At 40.1% G+C, this 26,544-nt stretch overlaps 1 protein-coding gene across 6 annotated transcripts in view; it reads right to left on the bottom strand.

Moving 5' to 3' along the window:
- TMEM260 (transmembrane protein 260) overlaps positions 1-26,544 on the bottom strand; it is a 73,260-nt gene that overhangs the window by 4,595 nt on the left and 42,121 nt on the right. For 2 of the 6 annotated variants that reach the window (XM_042989780.1, XM_042989781.1), the window contains exons 8-15: positions 26,369-26,452; positions 25,060-25,174; positions 23,876-24,045; positions 21,045-21,216; positions 17,913-18,061; positions 10,657-10,833; positions 8,639-8,692; positions 7,012-7,102 (exon numbers count right to left, since the gene is read on the bottom strand). In XM_042989780.1, coding sequence (XP_042845714.1) covers positions 7,012-7,102; positions 8,639-8,692; positions 10,657-10,833; positions 17,913-18,061; positions 21,045-21,216; positions 23,876-24,045; positions 25,060-25,174; positions 26,369-26,452 — 1,012 coding nt within the window. Of the gene's footprint in view, positions 1-8; positions 493-1,948; positions 2,915-4,099; positions 6,667-7,011; positions 7,103-8,638; positions 8,693-10,656; positions 10,834-17,912; positions 18,062-21,044; positions 21,217-23,875; positions 24,046-25,059; positions 25,175-26,368; positions 26,453-26,544 lie in introns of those variants that run through there. The other 4 variants (XM_042989779.1, XM_042989778.1, XM_042989776.1 and 1 more) reach the window with 4 other exon arrangements.

Raw genomic sequence — 26,544 nt, 5'->3', positions numbered from 1 at the left:
GTCAGGTTTTATGGTGTTTGTGCACCAGCCGGGGAAAAGTATGAGAGAAAAAGAAAGCAACTTGTTTAACCTCGCACAAGAGAAAGGAGAGAATTCTTCAAAATAGTTGATCTGGGAATGAAGCCCAACCTCCCCAAATCTCAGTTCAGTTTGCTATTTTTTCATTTACTGTTGGTTTTTAACAATTTAAATAATTATCACCCTATCTACTTGGGGCCATCATATCATTGCTTTCTCAAAGAGAGAGTGGTCCAAAGCCATTGTTGTCCAAGTACCGTCCAGAATAAATCTATGCACCATTTGACAACAGTCAGCACACAAAACATATTCAGATGTATATATGTAGCACCACAGTACAGACACAAATAAGCCCATCTTCTCGAAGAGACTTTTATTTGCCGTTCTTAAGGCCATGAACAGGAAATACTACTTTGAATGAGGTTCTTCTGAAGCCACGTGTATATAGACGCCCAAATGCATTTTCACATCCACCTGTATAGAGATGTTCAGAAACAAACACGATCATCTCACACATGCACGCGATCTCTTTGCTGAACCAATAAAAACAATGCACGTCCAGGAAATGTTTATTCGAATTTTACTGTACCTTTCGTAAGCAAAGTGGAAACCATAATCTCACATGATTTCTTTCAAATGGATAAACTTAGACAATTTATCAATGCCTCCTTAAATTTTTACACCACACTGAACTCCAACAGGTTTTTGTTTTAAGGTAGACCAGGTTTTCGGTTCTTCCCCGTGGAGAAGTTACTTTCAAGTCAGTGAAAGTTCTTGGCCCATGATTAAAAGTCTTTGCCAATTAGCACTCAACAACTCCAATTCATTTTTTTCTGGTTCAAGATGAGTAGGAGCCTAATAAGGCTGTGATAAAAGGGCAAAAGGCACTGAGAGCCAAAAGCGGATTAATGAGCTCCTCCGTTTATTTGTCTTCCTAACAGCTGAACTGTTACAACTATTGACACTCTTCAAAAGGTTCCGCTCTGAACCCTGTCCAGGCACTGCAGGCTCCAATGGACATCTTCAAATCCAGAGAATGGAGGGGCAAGAGCTTCCCCTGTGTGATGCCAAAACCAACAAAGCCCCATGGATCAGGTAATGAAACTTCAGCTTTTCCCCCTTTGAGATTTATTTACTGGCAGCTGACAAGGGGCAAATTCAGCTCGAATTGTGCAGTCAAGGCCCTGTCAAGCTTTGAGAGGCACCCTTGTCTTGAAGCACCTTCATGACTGGCATTTCACTCAAAAGCCCTCGGCGCTGGTCCTTAACAGCTTATGACATCACAAAGGACACTCCAGACAGATGCCTACATGGCATCCTGCAGCATTTTAAAAGAGAATTAGTGGTTTTAATTATGGTCGTAGTATGAAAGGGAACCATGCAAGCTCCACAGGAGACCTTTGATCAGACCCTTTTGCTAGTACAATGCCACGGAACTGTGACTATTCCTGGTAAGGGGCCTTTTCTTGCTGAATGACTCACCAGTGATCTTTGAATGCAGACAAGCTTCTAGCCCTCCCTCTTCATTAGTGAGCATTTCTATACAGGGGCCTATATAGCGCTTGGAGTCTAGGAGCTATACAATTGGGGGGAAAAGAATCCCTACAGATTCTGGCCTCTACTTAGGAAGTGCTGAAGGACTCGGAGTGACTTTATTCATTAAAACAGGTTGCTATTAATTAACTGTCATAATAAAATAAAGAACTATTATTTGCATTTCTTACTATGTTCTCTTTAGTAATATGTATAAAAGATGCTTGTAACAGAAATGAATTTATTGAACAACTTCCCCCATCCCCCCCACCGCCCCCCAATCCCCGCCTTTTTTTTTTTTTTTTTTTTTTTTTTTTTGCATTTTGGCCGCAGGAGCTTACTAATTATTGGGCCCGGATTTATGAATCCAAATAGAAGTAAAACATAAATATAAAATTAAGCAAGGAACTACAAGATTCTTTTTATTTGCCACTTTATGCAACTGAGAGAAAGCAAACAACAGCTTAGCTTTATTTTTTAATGATTTCAGAGAATCATCAAAGACAATAAAACCCCAACTTTTTTCAAAATATCACTGGGTTGGTGTTTAGCTTGAAGTGTGAGATTATGTAATAACCAGAGCTACTCAAAAAAAAAAAAAAAAAGTATTTTAACTTGAAGAAGAGCAAGATTCACTCTTAAAAAAAAATCGCTTTTGGGGAAACAGAAAATGTGTCTTTGGTCTGGTATGAATGTTTCAAGAATTTAACCTCAGAACGGATCCCAGTAAAAGGGCCCTTAAAAAGATCCACAATCGATATTTAAAGTATATGAAAATAACCCATTCTCTTCTAGCATCCAATCAAGCAAAGTCATTAGGTGAAAGACGGAGGAAGTAGGAAGGTTTTTCTGAAAGATTCTCACTGAAATGCTAATTTGGTAACACTGGATAAACAGAATTTGCATAGGGAGCACATGGCAGTAAGGAGCACAGTGTACTGAACAGTATACTGCCTCTGAACAGTATACTGCCCTACCACGTTGCTGATATCTGGGAGCTGACTCGGTCTTCGAGTTTTGTGTACAATTTCTTTTCTTGGAGGAAAAACTTTTGGACTTGGGAATTTTGGAAGCGGGAGGATGAGCAGGTTTTTCACATTCTGCTGCCTCAGACATTTTTCTTATTCCTCAGACTCTGCAGTTCTTTTCTCAGGTGCTTTAGAGCAACTAAAATATCAGGCAGCTGTGGATCATTCCGTGCTTTCTGAGTGTAGAGACGGAAATGTCTGATGGTTTCCGATAACAAGACTTCAGGGTCTGAGTCTCCTGCCCGAAGGCGTAACATCCGCTCACAGGCGATGGCATAGTTCTTGTGCCAGTTCACCGGGTGCTCCTTTCGTAAATAGACAATCTCCTTATAGAGCTGAAAAACGGCAAAAATGTTGGTGTTCCATTGTTATCCCTTGACTTTTTTTTTCAAAAACCAGAAAACACAGAGGAATTAATAACACAAGGAAAAAAAAATCCAGGCGGACGATAGTCAAAATCTAATCATTGCTAGGCCATGCAGAAAATGCAAGAATGTTACTGTAATTATGACAGTGGCAGGAGGCAAATGTACTTCATCTAAAACTGCTTCTGGGGTTTTCGGATGTGCAGAGGGAACCTAAGACACACGGTGTCAGGACATAATGCTCTTCCTCCAGAAAGATGTTCTGGGAAAGGGATTTAGTTCTAATTCATGGAAAGCTATTTACTCAACAGGCAGAAAGGTTGAAACTCTAAATTTAGCTGTTAGAGGGAAAAAAATAGCTTTCTTTAGAAAACTGCATGGAAAAAGAACTTGAAGGAATTTAAATTTTGACCCTCATTTTCACATAGATTTCTCTCTACATTAAAAACAACAGTAATAACAATAGCAACAATAAAACAGCTCAAACAAACCCGTCATCGAATAGGCTGGGCGTAACAGAATTTAAGAGATGTCCTCACGGCGAGATGCTCTTTGGAGCACCCTATAATTATAATTTTAATAGTTAACACTTTGCCCACAGGAATCAGGAATTTTGTTTTTCCAACATCAGAGATAGCATTAATCGGACAGAGCTGGAATCTTTGGTATTGAGTTTTCCAGGGAGAAACATCAAAATTCAACAAATGAAAGACACAAATCTGCACAACGGAATATTAGACTTGCTTATTGGGAAATTTCACAGCCTTCCTGAGGACTGTCAGATTGGACTCGGATGTACAGGAACTTGAGGTCAGCAGCAGACTCAACGCGCAGAACAAGCAATGATGCTTTTCTACAGGCACAAGGGCTTTTGCAGTTAGAACTGTATTCTTCACATCATTCAGCTGAAAGGAACCCAACAGATTATCTACTGGCCCGACTTCTACTCCAGGGCAGATAAATGCATATGTCATCTTGGTATTTACTAACCTTTAGTCTCCAAGCTGGCCTTTTTTTTTTTTTTAAGTTTATTATTTTGAGAGGGAGAGAGAGTGAGAGTGAGGGAGGGGCAGAGAGAGGGAGAGAGAGAAGCCTAAAGTCTCCGTGCCGTCAGTGCAAAGCCTGGCTCATAGCTCAAACTCACCAACCGTGAGGTTATGACCTGAGCTGGTATCAAGTCAGATGCTTAACGGACTGAGCCACCCAGGTGCCCCCAAGCTGGCTTTTAAAGCAGTTGGCCCATGCGCTTCTTTCACTCCATAACAAAGGAAACAGTCACCTCGCACTTGCATGTACGTGGAAACTGTGACGCTATCTTCCACTCTTCCATTCTCTTGGTCAGTTATCCAATGTTTCCCTGTCTTTCCTCAGGTTTTGTTTTTTTTTTTTTTTTTTTCTCTGTCTGCTGCTTCTTTTTCCAAGCCTTGCTGCCAGGCACAAAGCAGGCACCCAGGAACTGTTCAGAAAACGGTTCAGCTTTCAGAATCCCACCTGGGTTCTGGAGTTCAACACAGAGGCCAGCCCTTCAGTGAGCATTTCCCCAACGGCTCAAGAGGATGAGAGGCTCGCTCATGACGTCCCTGTTACAGTCATTAGATAACAGAATGAACACACCACCCGTCTCTCGAACGCTTTGTTACCGACGCATCGTCAACTTCTACCAGGTGGCCCGTTAAGCCACGTGTGCTGCATCTTAAGAAGCCGGTCATTTCTCATCACATGGAATTACGTTTCCTCCTCTATGTGAATGTTACCGTGACATTAGTCTTAGCAGACTGTATTCTATTTAGTGGGGACACCAACTTATTGAATGCATTCCTAAAGCTAATGGGGATAGTCCCTGCTCCCCCACTACACCTGAACTTAATGTCTCCTGAACTGAAAGTTCTGCATCAGCTATTGAGTGGAATACTATAAATAATGACAAAAATGTCTTACACCTAACAAGAACGTTCTTGAAATACCGGTACTGGGGGGTGGGTTTGTGTTGACCCATCAAGTATTTGACTTCATTTGTCTTGCAAACAAAGTCACATATCTGGAGGCATATGCAAAGAAGACACCCACGGACTTGTGTCCACTGGAAAGAGTAAAGCTTCCAGGTCCAAAGGGACAATGAATCCGTGAATTAGCTTCAGTGGCGCCCTAGCAACGGTGGCCATGGAACAGGTCACTGATGAGAATATGAAGTATCAGTAAGTCTCAGGGATTTCTCCCAACTAAATACTATTTGTTTTTCAAGGAGTCACAGGGTATGAGAGATGAACAGGATATGACATGACCAGGGCGTGAGAGATAAATAATAAAGCTTAAAGCCCACTTCTATTTTTAGAAAAAATCGAGGCCTGGAATGCTTAACTGACTTACAGTTGACAATTAGTGGTGGAGTAGGCCTTGAACCTGGATCTTCCAAACGCCAGACAGAACTCCAGCTTGCTGCCTCCTGCAATCGATCCCTTGCTGTCCTCGAGTGGGCACCTCGGAGGGTTCTGCCTTTGTCCCTATCGACTGTCCTTCCTCGCCCACTCTCCCACTACCCTGTCCACAGTCTGTCTGGCTAGCTCGTCTGAGCTTTCAAGATGACACTCCAGTGACATCTCCGAAGACTTCCCCCTCCTTCCTCACCACCCCTCGCCAGGGGGGTGTACTCACGTACAGTGTGCTGTTCCCAAAGCACCTCTGCAAGACTGAATGTAACCGAGGACTCTACCTTCTGTCTCCCTCTCTAGCCTGCTACCTCTTTGGTAGCAGGGACAATACTTGGCCATCTCCAACACAATATTTGGCACAGACTGGGCGATCAATAAGCGCTCTGTGAGTAAATGAATAAATGAACAATGAACCCACGATCACAAAATTTAGGAGTAAAATGAGTCCTACGGATTGGACGCTGTGTGATTTTGACTTAGCTCTAAACCACTGCCCTGGTGAGTAGACCCACAGCACCTAGAGGCTGCAGAAACACCTCAGGTGCTCACGTATATGGCTCCCGGGCTCTGGTCTCACTGGCCCATGCCAGGACATCTGTTTCCTACATACTAGGCTCCAAGATGATCTCTGAAGGTGTCTGAGGAACCCAGGGCTATAAGTCACAGAAAAGAAGGGGCTCGTTAAAACGGAGCAACAGCAAGCCTGTGCTCCACCCTCTCTTTTCCCGTCAGTGAGGACCGCCTGCACAAGAGTCTGTGTGTGGCCGGGCCATCTGAAGGTTGGGCTGGCTTCAGTCAGAAGACAGGGCCACAGTCAGAAGACAGAGCCTCTTGCCAAGACCCTTTATCTTTCTCATGAAATCCCACCCAGTCAGGAACCTATTCTTTCGAGTGCAGCCAGGGTCATGACTTTTGTCTAGAGGGCAAACCTGTCAGAACTTGTCTGGTGGTGACTGTTTCCTGTTCCAATGGCTTCCTATTAGTTTCCTCTGCTGTTGTAACAAATCAGCACAGACATAATGGCTTAAGACAGTATACATTTATTATCTTACCCTTCTGGAGGTCAAAATGCATAAAATCGAGGATTTTGTAAAAGCAGCAGCGCTGTGTTCTTCGAGGAGGCTCTAGAATCTGTTTCTTTGCCCTTGGTGGCTTGCAGAGGCTGCCTGCACTCCCTACCTTGTGGCCCCTTCCTCCCATCTTCCAGGCCAGCCACGTAGTGTCTTCGAATCTTTTCCTCTGACCTCTGCTTGCATCATCACGTCTCCTTCTCTCTGACCCTCCTGCCTCCTTCTTAAAAGGGCCATGTGATTATGCTGGGTCCACCTGGATAATCCAGGATAATCTCCCCACCTCAAGATCCTTAACTTAATCACATGAGCAAAGTCCCCTTTGTCACGTAAGGCCGTATATTCACAGGTTTCAGAGATTAAGACATGGACATCATTTGCCAACCACACCGTTTACTTTAGACATTATTTGTGATGTACGAGTAGTTTTCCATTTATACTGCTTTATAAAAGCCAAATAAAACTAGAAACAAAAAAGTAAAAACTCTACTGGGATACACACTCCCTCCGTTCTAATCCCCACCACCTTCCTCCCAAATATATTTATATATATAAAAATGGAACTTACGTTATATGCGTGAGTGTAGAGTTGAGCCTTCACATTTGGAGGTACGTTTGCTGTTTCTGCCAGGTTAAAGATGAAGAATGGGGTTTTCATCCTGGGAGTGCGGGGGTGGGTGGGAATCTTCATTAAAACCATGATGTCAAATTTCACACGTACAGCTACATCGACCAGATTTTTCCACTGATAAGGAACACACCAAACCCTTTACTGCATGGTTTGTACCTCTCCCATATTCACAGAAGTTTATTCTGAACCAACAGCAACTCCTTCTTTCCCCACTGCCAACACGCTGCATCCGCACTGCTTGCCAAAGCTTTTAGAAAAAAAGCTTAAATTCATCATCGCTATTATACATCATTTCATTCTTCCTCCAGATGCACATTACTGTCATGCAGGAGCAGCCAGGAAGGGGGAGACTTGCTGAGTTTGTCAGCACACCCCTGAAGGGACCCATCGCCACGGCTCAGGCCACGTGTGACTAGTTCTTCAAAGGTAGCTGGACTCTTTGACTACATGCACTCATCCAAACTGTATTCAGCACGCCAGTTAAATCAATACCTGACTGAATAATGACTTGCTTCCTTCTTTTAGGTGATTTCTCCCCCAGCTTTCCTACATTCAGTCACAGTAAAGCGTTGTACAAACATACGGTGCGGTGCATCTTTGATCAGTTCTTCAAAGTAAGTATTTGTCCCTATAGCTAAGCTGATAACTTGAATTATGCTGTTTTCTGGCTTTTCAAAAAACACTATTGCATAAACCACAGTACATCTATTTTTGTAATTGCTATTTTGGAGCGGTATTTCTGGACACTTTTTTTAAAAGCTCTTTAAACTTATGTAAATCCTTTATATCATAACTCAATCCTCGGTGTGGAGCACAGTCCCGGGCTCAGATTGGGCACCCTTCCTTTGCTGAAGGAAGTACTTCCTATGTACTTGGTATCACCCTCTGTATACCACTTAGGACTTTCATATTAATATCCAGGCCAAAGTCTGTTAGCGTTAGAGATTTTTGAATGTTTCAAAATAATGGCAGTCAACAGCATCACCACAACGTGTTCCATACAGGCACAACAGGAAAGTATAGCATCTAGGACGTTGATATTCAAATCTGCTCCCTTAGACTGTGAGCCCCTCGAGGGCAGGAAATGTGTTGTATTCATATGTGTAGCTTCCAAGCCTGGCATGGTGTCTGGCCTCTGGGAAGTATTCAGCAGGTGCTTAATTAAATTAGCACATTCCACATGGATCCAGGGCAGTATTAACTGACCCTCAACAATTACACTCGCTTTGGTTTACTCGAGGCGGAGAGCACCGGAGCACAGTGCTGTGCCTGAGTCAGGGAGATGTGAGTTTCATACTCCCATCACTTGCAGCAATCTGGCATTGGCCAGTAACCTCTCTGCCTCCAGTGTGTTTCTTTTATAAGATGGGGATAAAAGTAACTTCTTCATAGGTTGTCGTGAGGATGAAATGGGATAATTAATGTACAATGATTAGCACAACGCCTCAAACAAAAGGACTGCTCATAAATGTTATTTTTATCATACCACTGACCCCCTACCCTACTGGCTGCTTCCCCACCATATGAAAAACAGACCACAAACACGTAAGTGTAGGATAGTCACCTTGCTTGCCACATCTCTTCGTTGGCCACAGATTCCCAAGAAGATGGGTCAAACCTGCAGTTATAAGAAAGCAGTGAGAGTTTTCTGCAAGCTACATTTATTGCTACAGGCAGGTATGGAATCCTTGTTTTATAATCTTACAAGGCAATAAAATAGGTTGGATCTTGAAGTACTGATAGGGACGGAAATAATAAACTTATCCTAGAAAAGTCTGATCCTTAGGAATTTGAAATTTTGGTAAATGTATTCTTAATCTGCATAATGAGCCCCGGTGCCTCATGGGAGCAAACGAAGGATTAGTGGGAAGAGGCTGGAGGCATCTGAGGAACCAGCTGTTCCCAAGAACTGCACGATGGGCAACAGGGCAGGGGCGAGGCCTCGGTCACTCTATGGACACAGCTAAGAGCCAAATAGCTGTGAAGCTAGGGGATAAGCTTGAGAGAGGGGACTCCTGGCTTTGATAAAAATCACTGCTGGAGCCAGGACGCTGCTCAAAGAACAATGGCTAAACCATCTGCTGGATTTTGACTTCTCTTAATTAAATTTCTTATTATGTGTCTATTTTGATGGAATGGAAATAACGAGTGGTGTCCTGTATTTGTACTATGGTCACTGTTTGCAGAAAAGGTTATTTTCTTTCTTTTTTTTAAAGTAAGCTCTATGCCTAAGGTGGGGCCCGAACGCACAACCCCAAGATCAAGAACAGCACACTCTACTGATTGAGCCAGCCAGGTGCCCAGAATAGATTATTTTCTAACTTCTCACAATGGTCATGGAGTGCTTTTTTTTAAATATACATATGTAAGTTTATTTATTTATTTTGAGAGAGAGTGAACAAGTAAGAGCGGGGGGAAGGTCAGAGAGGGGGAGAGGGAGAGACTCCCATGCAGGCTCCCCATTGTCAGCGTGAAGCCCACCATGGGGCTCGAACTCACGAACCATGAGATCATGACCTGAGCTGAAATCAAGAGTTGGACACTTAACTGACTGAGCCACCCAGGCGCCCCTATGGAGTGCTTTGATATAAACCTACTTATCATCTCTGGTTGGTGCACTGTGGACTGTTTGCACATATTGATTCAAAAAACCTTTGTAGCATTTTTCATATGATCTCACCTGTCCTTGAATTATAAGCAATAATTTTTTTTTTAATGTTTATTTAGTTTTGAGACAGAGAGAGAGCATGAACGGGGGAGGGTCAGAGAGAGAGGGAGACACAGAATCCGAAGCAGGCTCCAGGCTTTGAGCTGTCAGCACAGAGCCCGACGCGGGGCTCGAACTCACAGACCGTGAGATCATGACCTGAGCTGAAGTCGGACGCTTAACCGACTGAGCCACCCAGGCGCCCCTATAAGCAATAATTATCTAATCTTTAAGTAATTCATAACTTAAGAAATAGGCAAGAGAAGCACATTTCTAGAGATGGTGACTCAATTTCCATATGGGTGAGAGTCAGCTCTATACAGATGTTTCAAGGAAGACTGATCACACCCACAAACAGCATAACCAGGATTAATGACAAACAACATAACCAGGATAATGACTTTTTCCTAGTGAGTAGGAAAAAGTTACTCAAGGGCCAGTCTCCCCTATAGACAAGTTATGTGCTACTCCTGAAGAGAAGAAAATATGGCAAGTTCATGCACATAAAACTCTCACGGGAAACAGAGTACCTTCTAAAGCTCTACTGCAGTTGATGGATCTCTTCCACCTTTAGGGTGCGAGACAGAGGATGGTGGACAATATGGCGTCACAAGAGCTGGAAGCGGAAGGTGCAGGGCACCAACCTGTTGTGGTGCCCACTCAACCGCAGCCCCCCCTTCCCCTCCCATCTCCCTACTGTTCTCCAAACATGAGAACAAGAAATACATGTTCTCTGTTACAATTCATGTGGGCAGCAAATAATACTAATAACTAATTAAAAAAAAATCAAAACTATTCATAGGCATCTCAAAATTTAGTTTTTTAAGCACACAAAACTGCCATACTCTGATGAAAAACAGAACTGCTGTTCCTACCTTCCATATTCTTCGGTCCAGTTATAGATATTTCTTGTGAGTTTAATCCATTCCTCAGGGTTGAATACAATCTCTGAAGGAACTAATTTGTCACAAGAACCCCAAGGCCAAAGTGAATAGTTCTTTTTCCAGGTTGGGTCACCTTCATGAATTCCTATGCAAACAAATGTTTTTTTCCTATTGAAAACAGAAAAGAAAATATTTTTAACTCAAAGTTCTAAATGTTAATAAATACAACTCATAAAGGGTCATTTTTGACTCCTTGAACCTTGGTTAGCAATAAACAATTGGTAAACCTTTCGGTTTATTTAAATCTTTCCCAAATAGACCGTTTAGAATTTATATTAGTGCAAAAAAAGCTGTTTGGGGAGAGCTGGGAAGAAGTTAACAGACATAAATAATAAAACCTACCTGCTCAAAACATAAGAAATCATTTGGGGACAAGCATTATTATAATGAAAGAAAGCTTCTGTGGTCCTGTTTCACATGTAAACTTAAATATTATTTGACACCTTTCTTTTTTCATTTTACAGGTGGAAATATAAGTCTTCATTTGTTTCCCTGCTTAGAAGTGGTTTCTCCTTCCTCAAATTCCCATTGCACTTTCTTCTTCTCTTTTATTGTTACTGTATTGTACTTATTGTTTGCATTCACAAATCTCCCCAAGTAGCCCAGAAGCATCCTGAGGATAGGCTCTCTATCTCTGAATTAACTCTAAAGCACACATAGCAGGATGCTTAGCTAATCCACAATATTTGCTGACTAAAATCAGTTAGATTGAATAAACTATAAAAAGCTTCAAATCCTGCAAAAATTAGGAATAGAAACGGTTTAAAAAGGTTGGTTTAAACTCACTATAATCGAATAGTTCTGTTCCGATTTGTGGTGTGTGACTGGGTAGCTATTATGAAATAGGAAAAAAGACGTATATTGGAAGAAATTACTTGAAAGTAATAAAAGACGCCATCAACTTTGAAACAAGATACTTCCGGCTTAGATTTTAGGTTTTTTCCCACCATCTCTGACCTCTGTGATTTGGAGGAAATTACTTAACTACCTGTGTCTAGTCTCCTCAGCTGTGAAATGGGCAAACCCTCTCAGAGCTGTTTAAGATTAAGTGGGGATCTGATACCAAAGTGCGGTTTTAAAACAGAATAAGAGTTCCGGTTTTGGGGAAGATGGAGGAAGCACGCTCTACTCTGTCTCCCCCACTGCATACTAGACTTCTTGGACAGCACGCCTGGAATCTGAGGACTCTGAACAGTAAATGGCAGAAACAAGCACGGGGAAAGACACCGGAATTCTGAGTTCTACCAAACCTGTGGGGAGTTTACCATTTCCCCGCTGCTGATATTGCCTAGCCTGGACTTAAGGGAAGCCTAATGCCAAGTGAGGACAAAAAGAGCTCCAAGAAAAGCCCCTGTTTTCAAGCCCAGGAAGGAGGAAAGTGAAGGTTGGGGAGAGTAGAGGAAATCCCCTGGATCTCCCCTCCTTCCCCAGGCACCAGGAAGTACTGTGCCAGCAACAGAGGCAACAGCCCAGTGATGGCAGGGGCAACCAGCAGGTTCCTACAGTTCTGAAGGAAAGGAACACCTCTCTAATCAGAGGAGCTGTGGCTGCAAGAGCCAGGAGCAAATCCTCACTGCTCTTTACCTCTGTGCGGCCTCTGGCAGCCTGGCTCCAGACACAGACACAGTCACAGGATTTGCGTGGCAGGTGAGGGAAATTAAAGCTCCAGCTTTCTGGCCAGACAACCAGGAAAGAAGGCTCCAAAGAAGGAAAAGGGCAAGAGTGAAGACAGAAAGGAGGGAGGTCAAGAGAGCAATCCCATGAAGTTGTGTAGGAACTCCTGGCATATCTCTGAGCTCAGCATGCATGGATCTGACCCTAAATAGACTCTGAGAAATGAGTCACTGGACAGATGGCCACCCAAGTCCCAGACTGAGTAATGGGCAGCACACAGGGATTGATTCAGATCGCACTGCAAATGCTTTGAAAACAGAACCAATATTGGAACTACAGGACACAGAAGGCAGGTCAGAATTTGCAGCCTGAGATTTACCTGGCTGACAGCCTGCTACACCAACAAACAAATCAACATTCTCGTTAGGATTTAAATAAGGCCCAAATATCCAAAATGTCCAGGATATAATCCAAAAATGATTTGGCTTATAAAGAAGCAGGAAAATCTCAATTCACAAGGGAAAATATAATCAATAGATGTGAATTCCAAAATGGTACAGATGTTAGAATTGCCAAAGACTTAAAAATATCTATTATAACAATGCCCCAAGAAGTAAAGGCAAATACTCTTGAAATGAATAGAAAAATAGAAAATCTCAACAAAGAAACAGAAGATATAAAAAGGAACCAAGTAGAAATTACAGACCTGAAAAATATGATGGAAATTAAAAATTCATTAGATGGGCTTAATGTAAGTCTGGAGAGAGAGAGAGAGAGAGGGAGGAAGAGAGAGAGAGAAGCAGACAGTAAACTGATGACAGATCAAGAGAAATGAGACGATTTAAACCACAAGCAAAAAGACTGAAAAAAAAAAAAGTACAGTCTCATGCACCTGTGGGACAGTACCAAAAGGTCTAATGCTCATGTCATCAGAATCCCAGGTGGAGAAGAGAAAAAATGTGAAGCAGAAAAAGTATTTAAAGAAATAATGTCAAAAAAGCTCCCAAATTTTGTGAAAGACACAATCTTACAGATTTAAGCAGCTCAGCGAACCCCAAACAGATTAGACTTAAAGAAATCCATGCTCAGATACACCATGACCAAACTGCTAAAAACCAAAGACACAATCTTGAAGGCAGCCACAGAAAAATGACACATTTCACACAGAGAACAATGAGGATGATATCCTGGGATCAAAAGAAGGGCAACAGATATGATAAATACCTTAAATTATTTTTTCTCTCAAATTAAAAAATACATGTATGACAGGTGAAAACAAAAATTATCAAGTATCTGGTATAATTAATATATATGATAACACAAAAGTGAGGAGGTTAAAGGGACTTATATGGCAGTAAGTTTTCTATATGCCACTCGAAGTAGCAAAATATTAATCCTAAGTAGACTGTGAAAAGTTAAGTATGTATACTGTGATTCTCAAGATCAACTGTTAAAAAAAAAATTTACCAAGAGACATAGCAAACAACTCAATAATTTAAAATGGAATACTAAAAAAATCAAAATTTCCAAAATATGACAGGAAAAGGGAAGCAGTGGACTGAGAAACAGAGGGAACAAACTGAGAGCAAATAATGAAATGGTAGACATACATCTAAATATGTCAATATTTTCATGAAATGCAAATGGTCTAAATACACCAATGGAAAGATAGACATTGTCAGAATGGAAAATAAAACAAGACCCAGATATATGCTGTCTATAAGAAACCCACTTTAACTATGATATGGGTGGTTAAGAACAAAAGAATAAAAAAGATATAACATGAAAACACTACTCAAATTAAAACCCAATCGAAAACCCAGAAGAGTTTTTTTCTTTTGTAGATACAAAGATGAAAATGCCATTTAATGAAGAAAGGATGTTTTCAACAAATATTAGGACAACTTGACATTTATACACAAAAACAAAACAACAACAAAGAATCCCCAAGAACCTTGTCTTAATCCCTTGCCCCCTTACAAAAAGTAACTCAAAGTGGATCACTGATATGAAATGTAAAAGATAAAACTATTAAACTCCTAGAAGAAAACACGCGAAAATCTTTGTGATCTGCCACTGGGCAAAGAGCTCTTGGATACGACACCAAAGAGTATGATCCATAAAAGAAAAAAAATGATAATTGGATGTCATCAAAATAAAGAATTTATCTGCAAAAGCCACTTCAAAAAAGAATAAAAGTCAAGCTACAAAATTTATGAATCACATATTTGCTGAAGATTTGTACCTACCATACAGAAAGAATTCTTAAAACTCAATAGTTAAGAAAACAAACAATCCAGGCGCCTGGGTGGCTCAGTTGGTTAAGAAAACAAACAATCCAATCATCCCACTCATGTTCACACACAAACCTGTACATGAATGTTTACAGCAGCTCAGTCCCCAACCTGACAACCCAAATGTCCTTCTACAGGTGAACTGATAAACAAACAGGAACATCTATAGAATGGAATACTACTCAGCGAACGAAAAGGAACTGTTCTCTATCCTGATTGTTGTGGGGGTTATCCATGTATCCCACATGGATCTGCTCTGTATCCTAATTGTTGTGGGAGTTATATAAATGTATACATGTGTTAAAATTCATAGAACTATACATAAAAAAATATCACTGCATCTTTAAAATAGTAAGTGTTCAATAATATTAGCTTTGTTCCTTTTAAAAAGTGCCCATTTAGAAAGCTTTCGTGTGATGCTGATGGCTCAATGCTTTGGGGAAAAAAATCTCTATCAAGTGCCTTACAATTGTTCATGTACTTTGACTTAGTAATTTCACTTCTGAGAATCTATTCTAAGAATTCAAACTTCTATCCCCTCCAAAGAAAACTATATACACAAAGTCATTTGTTGTAGTATATAATTTTATGATAGTTAAACATTAAGATATTCTATTAACTATCTACTCATAGTTCCTTTCCCCTCTTATTATTAAAATATAGTACATGTACCTACTAAGAATAGTTTGTAAAAACATTAAAAAATGGTTTTATGATATTCAATGGAAAGACAGGATTCTTCCACATTATGCTTTCAACTTTGTAAAATTTTTGATTTATTTGTATATGTGTAATAGAACCATATTTTTTCTAGTTAAAAAATTTTTTTCTTGGGGTGCTTGGGTGACTCAGTCAGTTGGGCGTCCGACTTCGGCTCAGGTCATGACCTCACAGTTTGCGAGTTCGAGCACCACGTCGGATTCTATTCTATTCTATAATGAACAAGGCTAACAATAAACTAAAAATTTTATTTAAAAAATTTTTTTTAATGTTTATTTATTTTTGACAGAGAGAGAGAGAGACAGAGCATGAGCAGGGGAGGGGCAGAGAGAGACAGGGAGACACAGAATCCGAAGCAGGCTCCAGGCTCTGAGCTGTCAGCACAGAGCCCAACGCGGGGTCGAAGTCACAGACTGCGAGATCATGACCTGAGCCGAAGTCGGATGCTCAACTGACTGAGCCACCCAGACGCCCCCAAAATTTTATTTTAAAAACTGATACCAATAAGCAATATTTATCTTGAGGCCTTGGTTAATCAAAAATATTAACAAAAATTTATGGGCCAGAAAGTTTATCACCATGCTATATTATAATAGTCAAAGTCTTCTAGACTTCACAAAAATGTCCAAAAATAGAATATTTGTTATCATGCATCTACATGAGAATATTAAACAGTCAAGAAATGATGGTAAGAAAAGCATTTTTCTGAGTACATGGGGAAATGCTTATGATATGGTATTAGGTGAAAAAACTGAACAGAAAACTATTATCTCAGCTAGTATTGTAGCAGTCTGTGAGAGTGTATATGTGTTTGTAGAAGTAAATAATTGATGTTAAAAATGAATGAAATTCCGAAAAGCTTACCAAGATGTTATCAGTGGATATCTTAAAGACAGATAGTATTGATCTTCTTTATATTTATTTGCCTGTATTTTTTAGAATTTCCACATGGAGCATAGAGTATTTCTGTAACAGGGACATGCCTCATTCATGCCAATGGCCAATGGGGTAATGCCTTTCACAATCTGGGCCTCCCCGTGCCTCCCCACTCATCTCTTCACCTAGCCCTTTAAGCCCGTGGCCCAAGCTTACTGGACCACTCCCAGTTTCCCCAGGGCTCAGCAGGCCCTTCCCATGACTTTGCACATGCACTTCCCTTGAATTGGCCTTCTCCTACCCACTTGGCAAATTCCTACTTAGTCTTTAAATCTCCAACATTTTGTCCATACTGACACTTCCATGCTTACCAGATGACAATGTAATTTATCTGCTTCATATTTACAGCACCACCTGAAACCCTCTCCAAAAGACTGCAACAGCAGGGGTCATGCCCACGCATCTGTAGCTTATATAGTTGTTGGGTCATTTTGGACAGTCAATTATTTATTAAATAAATGCTGAATGAATGCCTCCAGGCAGAATTAATTGCTTCTTCACCCATGCTCCCAGTTAAATCATCCTCAGTAAACACATATTGAACATTGACTGGGTCTCACACTTCACAAAGCTCAGCTAGCATAGTAGAGAGCTTACCCCATTATATTACAGCCAGTTATACTCATATCTATGTGTATATACAACAAGATTGTGGTCTACTTAAACTTGGAACTGAGTCTCACTTTATTGCCAAGGCCTAACATAGGCTGGAGCATAGTAGATTCAATAATGTTTGTGGGGTTGAATTAAATAAAATTAACTAAAAAAATGTCCATTTAGGGATGTTAATGGCTCTTAATATCTTATTCAAAAATAGAACAATTAAAATTACTCTCACAGAACATTTATACTCATTACTTATCACTTCATTAGCCACAGTAAACTTCAGGTTCTGAACACCAAAAGTACCATGTTAATCAAATTCTTAGTAAGGGATAATTTAACTTGGGAATTTAGAAAGAATTTCTTAAATCCCCTTTGTAAGAGAATAGAAATTATGAAATACGTTTTCTTCTTCACACTCTGGACAATCTCAAGCATTTCATGGATAGGGAAAATGTTCAACACTCTACCACTAAAGGAGTTATTTATTCTTGACCTTAACTATGAATAATTTTACGTTCTTAAGTCTAGAATTCACAGTTCTCATATGTTATCTCAGCCAGCATAACTGTAGGTGTTTTTCTTATTTACAAAAATGCCTTATCCTTTATTAGAAAAATCCTTAAGCTATTTTTATATAGTGATTATTCCTGGAAAAAATTTGCTTTACACTTAAAAGGGGGCCATGGTGTTGATCGGGGGGAACTATAATTGCTTGAGATCCACCTGCAATGATTTCAAGTAGACAGGCACATCTCCAATTTCTCTGAATTATACTAAGATCTTATTTGCTATTCTTGTTAATCTGTCCTTATTTTTCCTTTACCCAGAACAATAACATTTATTTCTGCCTGGCCTCATTTATGCACAGATATTCAATTTAATTACAAAGATAATCTCACCGGTGACAGGGAAATAGGTGTAGAAAATTGGTCTTTTGGATGAGGCACAGCTGCTACATAAACAATTTTAGAAAAGCTTAAGATTTTAGAAAAGCTATTATATGAAAAGAATGCTTACTGTTTATTTATTTCAAGAAAATGATAAAGATTAAATGTGACCATTCCACTAGGTAACATTCCTTCCACAGGATTCCACCGGTTTCCAGGAAAGCTGACACCTGGTAAGTGCTTTGCCATCTTGGGTAAATACCACTCATAAGTCATCATCTATCAGAAAAATAATAAGTGATGTCATATTTTTGATATACTTCTTAAAAAAGAATCAAGTTGACCAAGTACAATGAAAAAGTTCTAAAATGTGGATATTATACTCATTAAATATTAACATGATTGAAAAATATGAACAAGCACAACCGAGGTATTCGCCACTGACTACTCCTCTAAATGACTTTAACCTTGGATTTCATTTCTTAAGCTGCGCCTACTATTGGTAACCTAAGCACTTAGTTTGATCTTACCTGCATGCACTTGACGGACGCACTGGCCAGAATGACCTTCCCCCGTCTCACACCTAGAGAATGTGTGCCCAACTTGCAGACCAAGCTTAAGTATCACTTCATCCATGATGCCCTCCCCAGGTTCCACCGCAGAATGATAGGCTCCTATAGCACCTTGTACCTACCTCTGTCACAGCTCTTACACTACTCACTAGACTGTGAGCTTCTCGAGGGAAGGGACTGTATGTTTTCATCTTTGTGCCTCTGCACCTAGCACAGTGCCTGGCATTGAATGGTTCTCAGATTATGTTTGCTGAAGTTGGAAGGTCTTTGGTGGCCAGGCTAGACAACCTGGGCAAGATACAGAGATGTGTCATTACTTGACTCTTTTGTTCATCCATTTACTCCAGAAACAAGTACTGCCCACCTACAATGAAGAAGATAAAATCCCTGCCCTTGAGAAGCTCAACATATGACAATCTAGACCTCAAAGGGAAAAATTATCTGAATGTATCAGTATGTCCAAATTGTACATTCTCACATGGTCTTTTGATTAAAATAAATCATCAATATCAGGAAAAATCATTATTTCTTAATTCTATACTTAGTATATCCTTATCTATACTTTCATATGTACAGATTTACTTTTTTTTTTTTTAAAGAAAAGACTCCCATTTACACCTTCAAAGCTTTGTTATCGTTTAGATATCACCTTTTGAGCAATTATGCTTATGTGTTACTTGCTTTATATAAGTAATTTAACTAGAGATGACAAATTAATTTTAATCTAGGTGTACATTGTAAATACTCAAACATACTTATTGAATTAGATTTTATGACCCAATAGTTTCAGTTCTTAGGGATATTAACATTAATTCAACACCTTCTATATGCTACAACCTTAATATTTCTCATTTAATTCTCATAGTAACCTTATTGCATAGTAATCACATTAGACACTGCTGGGTGCCTACTCAACAGCTAATACCCTCTTCTTCCTCACTGACACAATCCTGACTTTGACCTGGTAGTCCAGGGCAGCTCCATCCTTGGGTCTAGTCTTTCTCTTCTGCCAGCAAGGAGTTTAGGAATTAGCATATGACCCAATACTGATTAGAGGGGGGCCCTCGGGGTGGTCTGCTAGGGGCTTCTGGGGCACATGTTACTCTCAACAGAGAGGAGAAGAGAGATAGGAGGTTGGTGGGGGGCAGGGGACGGGGGAGAGAGAGAGAAAGAGAAAGAGGAGGAGAGGAGAGAGGAGGAGAGGCACTTTGCTTCCTTTTAGGATGTGATGCTTGGAACTGGACATTCATCAGTTCAAGATGGATGTAGAAAAGTGGGCCTGGAACACTGACATCACTTGAACTGCTTGTATTATCCATCTTAAAACCTCCTATCTTCAGACTACTTCTTACGGGAGATTAAACACTCTATGGTTTAAGCTACTCTTAGGTATTTTGTTTCTTGCATTCAAAAGCATCCTAACTTAAATGATGATCATTTCCATTTTATAGATCAGGAGACAGAAGCTCTGAGAGGAAAAATCATTAGCCCCATGTCACACATCCTGGAAGTGACAGAATGAGGACTTGAATTTAGGTCTAATTAACTTTGAAATCCACGCTTTTCAACGATAGTGACTGCCGTCCTACACAGTATTTTAAAATCATGGTGGGATACCACATTATCAACTAATAACCTCGCTTTTGTCAGAAGCTAGGTTGAAGATCAAATTAATCAATTTGTGTACCTGATATAAAAGCAAACTGCTTACAAAAAAATGTGTAATTTGCAAGTTTCCCCATATTTGCAAATCTGTTTATCCAGTTTTCTCCAAAAAATTCCAATTATTCATTAATTCAACAAAATTTATTAAGTATTGTGCCTACTAATTTGCTCAATCAAACTAATCATAGTATTAAGATTAGTATAAAGATTAGGAATTCTCTTTCCCTGATGACTGCTCTAAAAACACCAGAGATAGATTTGTTCCCTTTTAGGTATTTATGGTTTAAATTAGAAATCTTATAGTTTAAATATATTTCTTCAGTTTCGGAAGATTGTTTTAATAGACCTGGAAATTTTCACAAGTCCTCTCCAAACGTATTTTTGTCACAAGACCAACAAAGTTTACTCAAAATTCTATAGCAGAATTGGGGTTAATAATTTCTACTTAGAATGAAATGTTTACTTACCTGCAGTATAACTTATTTTATATTCAACCTAAAATATTTTAACCTCTGGACCAGTGGGCAGTGTTAATTTGAATGGCTGTGTTGGCCAAATATATTATTTGATTCTACCATGAAAAACATTAATTCTTAAAACATTCAGTTTAGAAAAGTTTTTTTAAATATTTACTTTTGAGAGAGAGAGACAGAGACAGAGTGTGAGCAGGAGATGGGCAGAGAGAGAGGGAGACAGAATCCAAAGCAGGCTCCAGGCTCTGAGCTGTCAGCACAGAGCCTGATGTGGGGCTCAAACTCACAAGCGGTAAGATCATGATCTGAGCCAAAGTTGGACACTTAACCGACTGAGCCACCCAGGCGCCCCCAAACATTCTGTTTAGATGAGAAGGAACCAATTCATATGGCTTATACATTAGTTAAAATAAACAAAAGAACATGATGTATATTCTATCTAAGAGTTTTCATGAAAACTGTACCCATCCACTGTTAAAAAATAGTTTAAAAAATATTTGCTTTAAAGCGATTACTGTTACTATATTCTAAGTATATTTTTCACATACTTACTTCCTGATCCACTAGTGAAATATCTGGCCTCAGTCCCTCGCAATAATGCATGTAACGGAGAGAATTCCCTGGCAAATCTCCTCTGAGTAAGATAATTGCATCATGAGGCATAGAGGCTAGAAGGTTCTTTGCAAATTTATCAATAACATAGTTGGTCCTTTGGTCACAAATGCTAAACAAAAGAATAAAGAAACATTAAAATAGCAACATATGGCTACAGTTTGAACAAGACTGAATTTATTTTCTGCACCATTCTTTTCCCATTACGCCCTCTACATGTACTGTTTCAAAGTATTCTAATTTATATCTTTTAAGAAGATAAATATATTTGAAAAAAGAACACTATCATCTGAAAGAAAACTGATAGTGCAATTAAACAAAAATCAGTGGACTGCTTTGCTTCTGGAATTTATCATTTCTATAAAAAGGGAATCGGTTAGTGCTTAGAAATCAGTCCTTTTTTCCCCCCTAAAACCACACCCAATTTCACTAAAAAGAAGTAAGTCTTCTGATTTCACTTGGAATTCAAGGTAATGTCATGTCAACTTCATTTAGACCAAAGGACTTTTCAGAAATTGAAAGGAAATCTACCAATTTCTGGCATAACTTCGTATGACATTGGTCTGACTCTCTTGCATGCAAGGTTGATCCTTTTCACCACTTCCCCCGCACCATAGGCTCTTCTCTCCTTTCTAGACTGAGAACTAACTCATTAGGGAATGACACCAACAAGAAGGAAGGGAAGGAACCGCTGGTTGAGTTGTTTACTTCTCTCCAGGCATTTTTTGCTATTGCCAACAACAGCGGTACAACTCTTTTCAGTGACGGAGTGGACTTTCTAACTTCAAAGAAAACTGGCATGAATTCTGAGAGCTTCCCATGAAAAAAGAAATAGACTACAAGAGAATAAACGCATCAAAACACGGAACAAGCAATGTCCTTCCTGTTATTATCAGGTCTGTTACATTTAATGGTTTGGAGACACACAGTCTAAAGTTGAATCACTGGGCTAGCGTCACAAAGCAAATGAACACTGCTAGGAACAAAATATTAACCCTTGCCTTTGAAACTGCTGCAACTGCTTCCTGCTAGGATTCCCTACTTCGCAGGGTGATGCCTCACATTTTGCCACCTAGTGAAGTTGCCATCTATTCCATTCCCCTGGGACAAATACAAGAATCAAAACAAAATAACCCAGCCTTGTACAAGCATCCTTGATGTCGAACCTGGATTGCCCTAAAGACCCGAGTCAGGAGGAGATTGGGATAAAACAAACGTGGGAAACATGTGGGCTTTGCAGACCCTTGTTAAGCTAGCTATGGAGTTGTGCCTGGGACACACGTCCCCTTCCCACCAGACCTCCTGTGAAGCAGCCTTCCCAACACTGGCTCTACCCTGGTATTATAAAGAACATCAGTTTTTAAAGTTAAGTTGAAAGGGGACATTTAACCTTTTGATCATTATTTTTTAAAGGCTTTAAGTATATATGCATGTATATATGTATGTATGTATTTATGAGAGAGCAGGCACATGAGTAGCAGAGGGAGAGGGAGAAAGAATCTTATGCAGGCACCACCCTTCCCTCCCCCCCCCCCCCCCCCAAGCACAGAATCCCACGCAGGGCTCGATCTCACAACCTGAGCCGAAATCAAGAGTTGTACCTGAGCCACCAGGTGCCCCAGAAATTTAACCTTTTAAAATACCAATCAGTGTGCCTGGGTGGTTCAGTCGGTTAAGTGTCCGACTTCAGCTCAGGTCATGATCTCGTGGTTCGTGGGTTTGAGCCCCATGTCAGGCTCTGTGCAGACAGCTCAGAGCCTGGAGCCTGCTTCAGATTCTGTGTCTCCCTCTCTCTCAGGCCTCCCCAGCTCATGCTCTGTCTCTGTCTCTCTCTCAGAAATAAATAAACATTAATAAAAAAACTTTTTTCAATACCAATCAAATCTCACTATCATGAAACTCCAGTGGACTCTTTCCACCTCTGTAACGTTTACTCAATGCTGATGGAAATAAATGAACTATCATCTAAAACTTGGACATCTCTTATGTTAGACTGAGGTTTTCATTGGCATGGTTATCAAACAGATTTTTTAAAGTACATATAATACTAATGCATAAGAATGAAGAAACTTTTAGAACTTCAATGATTTGAAAATAATTAATATTCACTGCTATGGAGTGAACTAGAAAAGGGCCAGGTGTTACTCAAAAGATGCAATCTTTGAAGGATAAAGGGAATTATTTCAGGGCATACAAAGAGGCCCAAATGCCTTTACTCTCCATCCAAGTGGTATTTAAAAAAAAAATTTTTTTTTTAACGTTTATTTCTTTTTGAGACAGAGAGAGACAGAGCATGAATGGGGGAGGGGCAGAGAGAGAGGGAGACACAGAATCGGAAGCAGGCTCCAGGCTCCGAGCCATCAGCCCAGAGCCCGACGCGGGGCTCGAACCCACAGACTGCGACATCGTGACCTGAGCCGAAGTCGGCCGCTTAACCGACTGAGCCACCCAGGCGCCCCCCAAGTGGTATTTTAGATCATGGACACATCACGGACGCATCCTCCAGATCCTACAAAGTCTCTCTAGGGCTCCTTGGGGGAGAGGAAAATACACAACTGGTTGGTATGTGCCACCCAAAGCCTTGCTGGCAACGCCCTGAAACTACGCATGAGTCAGGCTGAGATTCTGTTCAGGCAGAAGCACCGCATCCAGACCAAGCCGTCTCACTCTGAAAACCAGTGGAGGTTACAGGTGCAACAAAGTCCGAGGATCTAAACATCCAAATGTCTCTTGTTTGGGTGAGACTTTTCATAAAATCAAGCATGTGTTACCTGAAATTAGAATATATTTGGTAGATTATAAAAAGCGTTGCTGAAAGCCACTCCAGACACTGAAGCCCACTGATGCTCAGCACTCGGTTGCTCTCAGAAACTAGCGTGGCCAAGCCGACGCCGGCGAGCACGGCCACCACAGCGTTGCTCTGCATCCAGAATCTTTCCACCTGTGCAAGAGACACAAGAGCAGCACGTCCGGCTGGCTGCTTTATGCAATCAATCAGGCACCTGTCGACTTAAAAAATACACTAGCTAGGCGTGTGCCTAGCTGCTTAGGCCTGCTGTCACGCAGGTCTTGTTAACTGACTCTCCCCAATCCGACTCCACATCCCTCTAGCTTTCAATTTTCAAATATTTCCCCTTTCCCGTTTGACACACGAATCTCCCTTTTTGGATCCACACATTCTTTTCAATCCCGTGGCCTGCGCCTTGAACTCCTGCCACTTGTAAGGTGGAGGGGGTGGAGAAATGCTTTTGCTTTGCTCCTGGTGTCTCCTCCCACGTGGGGAAGCGCCACCAATGTAACACCCCTCACTTCTTTCCCGAGGGGTGCAGGCACTGAGCTGACGGGGGGTGGGGGGAGTCTGGGAGCTGAGGGTGGGTCCGCATAGCCCTCCCCTTTCCTCTTTCTCTTGGAAGTGATCTGCCTACAGGATGCACCTGTCCAGGGGCAGACTCTGTCCCTGTGGCGCCAGTGGGGTGGGTGTGGGGTGGGGAGGGTCTTGCCCTGGACAGTGCTGCCTGTGACTAGTAGGTGGGTCTGTCCATTCCAGGAAGTGCTATGAGGACGCCCCCTTGCCCGCAGACATAAACCACACTCTCCAATCTCAGAGTGATCAGTGATAAAGGTGATTCACCCTGGTTTATCTCATTTCTCAGTTGATTCAGGATTCAGATGATCAAATAGGGTATTGTTTATTAGGCCTCTCGAACATACACATACACTGCATTGGTTTCCGCCATTAGAGAAGAGCTATCTACATTTATAATTTCTACTACAAAGAGAATACGCTAATAATTTTTGATCTATAATAAATTATACACAATTTTAACTATTCTAAGATAAGTCACTCTTCTACAAGATTCGTGAAGACAAGATTGTACATTCCTAATCTTGTCATGTAATTCCTAATTACATTCCTGTAATTTGGGTCAAAGGGCCATATCCAAGTCAAACTTACCACACCCATGAAAAGTGGTTTTGAAATATCTAAATTCGCCCTCCAAGCGAAGAACAATGAATAAATGCAAAACATTCCAGTAAAAAGCCATATTAATGATGGGTTCTGTCTGTCCCTATAAAAAAATTTAAATATGTCCAAAATTATTTATGTGCATGAATATTAATGACAATATCACATAGGTTTAAACTACAGGAAAAAAAAATTAGATCCATAAAACTTTCCATTTTTAACTAGGGACAAAGAAAGATCTCAGTTGAAAGAAATCTGAGTGGGAACATATAACCAAAACATAGCCATTCACTACACACTGTAATACATATCACAGACGACTTCACTTGGAACTATACAGCAACAGATAGAAAGTTAAGATTTGCAGAAGAAATACAGGTTATTAATCTTGTTAAATTTGAGATGCAATTAAACATATGCAAAACAAAGGAATAATGTCATGCATCAAAATAAGAAGATTTTACAATGACAAACCTCAATATTGGTGAGGACGTAATACTGTGAAAGCATGTGTTATTATAATCTTCAAGAAAAGATACTTTGATAATATATATGAAGAGCCTTAAAAATAATCACACTCATTGACCTAGCAATTTGACATGTAAGTGTAAATCTTTAAGAAAAACCAGAAATGTGGATAAAGGTTAATCCATAAAAATGCTTTAATATTACTTGTAGCAGAAAGAGTGGAAGCAATCTGAAAATTCTCAAATAGTTAAAAGTTAATTCTCCCAGGTCGCAGAATGGAGTTTTACACAGACGTTTAAATGATTTTAAGTGTTTTTATGATACGGGAAAATGTTCACAATATAACGTTAAGTGCCAAGGAAACACAACTACAAATGTATGTACATGTATAAATTTACATAAAACACTTAGACTAGAAAGCAAATGAACAAAAAATTAATGGAGTGTTGCATTTTTCAGGTTTTCTTTTATCATCAGAGGTTACTTTTTTCTTCAGAGGAATTCAAATTATGGCTTACTTCTTTTGCAATGCAACAATAAGTGGCTATGGGCAGAGTACGGGATCAAACCAGAAGTTTAAGACATCAAATGACTTGCTTACTTAGATTGTAATGTAATGAATGCTCAATCTTCCAAAATCATTAATTTATAATCAGGAGAAAAAAAAAAAACCTAGCAAGAAAGCAATACAAATTTGCTGTAACAGAAGTGTCAGAGTCATTTATATTTAATATAAAATAATACTTGCAATGTTCTACAATGACATATTAAAATATGAATGGAATTAGTGAATATGGGGAAGCGAACAGGGAAAAATTATATTACTCACTTTCTTGCTAAAGATATATTTGCCCAAACTGCGAGGGCTTGAATGTTGAATGAGAGTTGGGTCCTCATACTTGTTACTTGAGAACTGTAAAAGACAATCTAACTTATTGTTGGTAGAAAACAAACTTGGTTAGTTCCAAATAAAACATTATTTGTAAGACACACCTGATAACGCAC

The sequence above is a fragment of the Panthera tigris genome, chromosome B3, assembly GCF_018350195.1.
Source record: "Panthera tigris isolate Pti1 chromosome B3, P.tigris_Pti1_mat1.1, whole genome shotgun sequence".
Lineage (NCBI taxonomy): Eukaryota > Metazoa > Chordata > Mammalia > Carnivora > Felidae > Panthera > Panthera tigris.
Note: the sequence above shows the minus strand (reverse complement) of the source record. Positions and strands in the feature narration are given on the sequence as shown.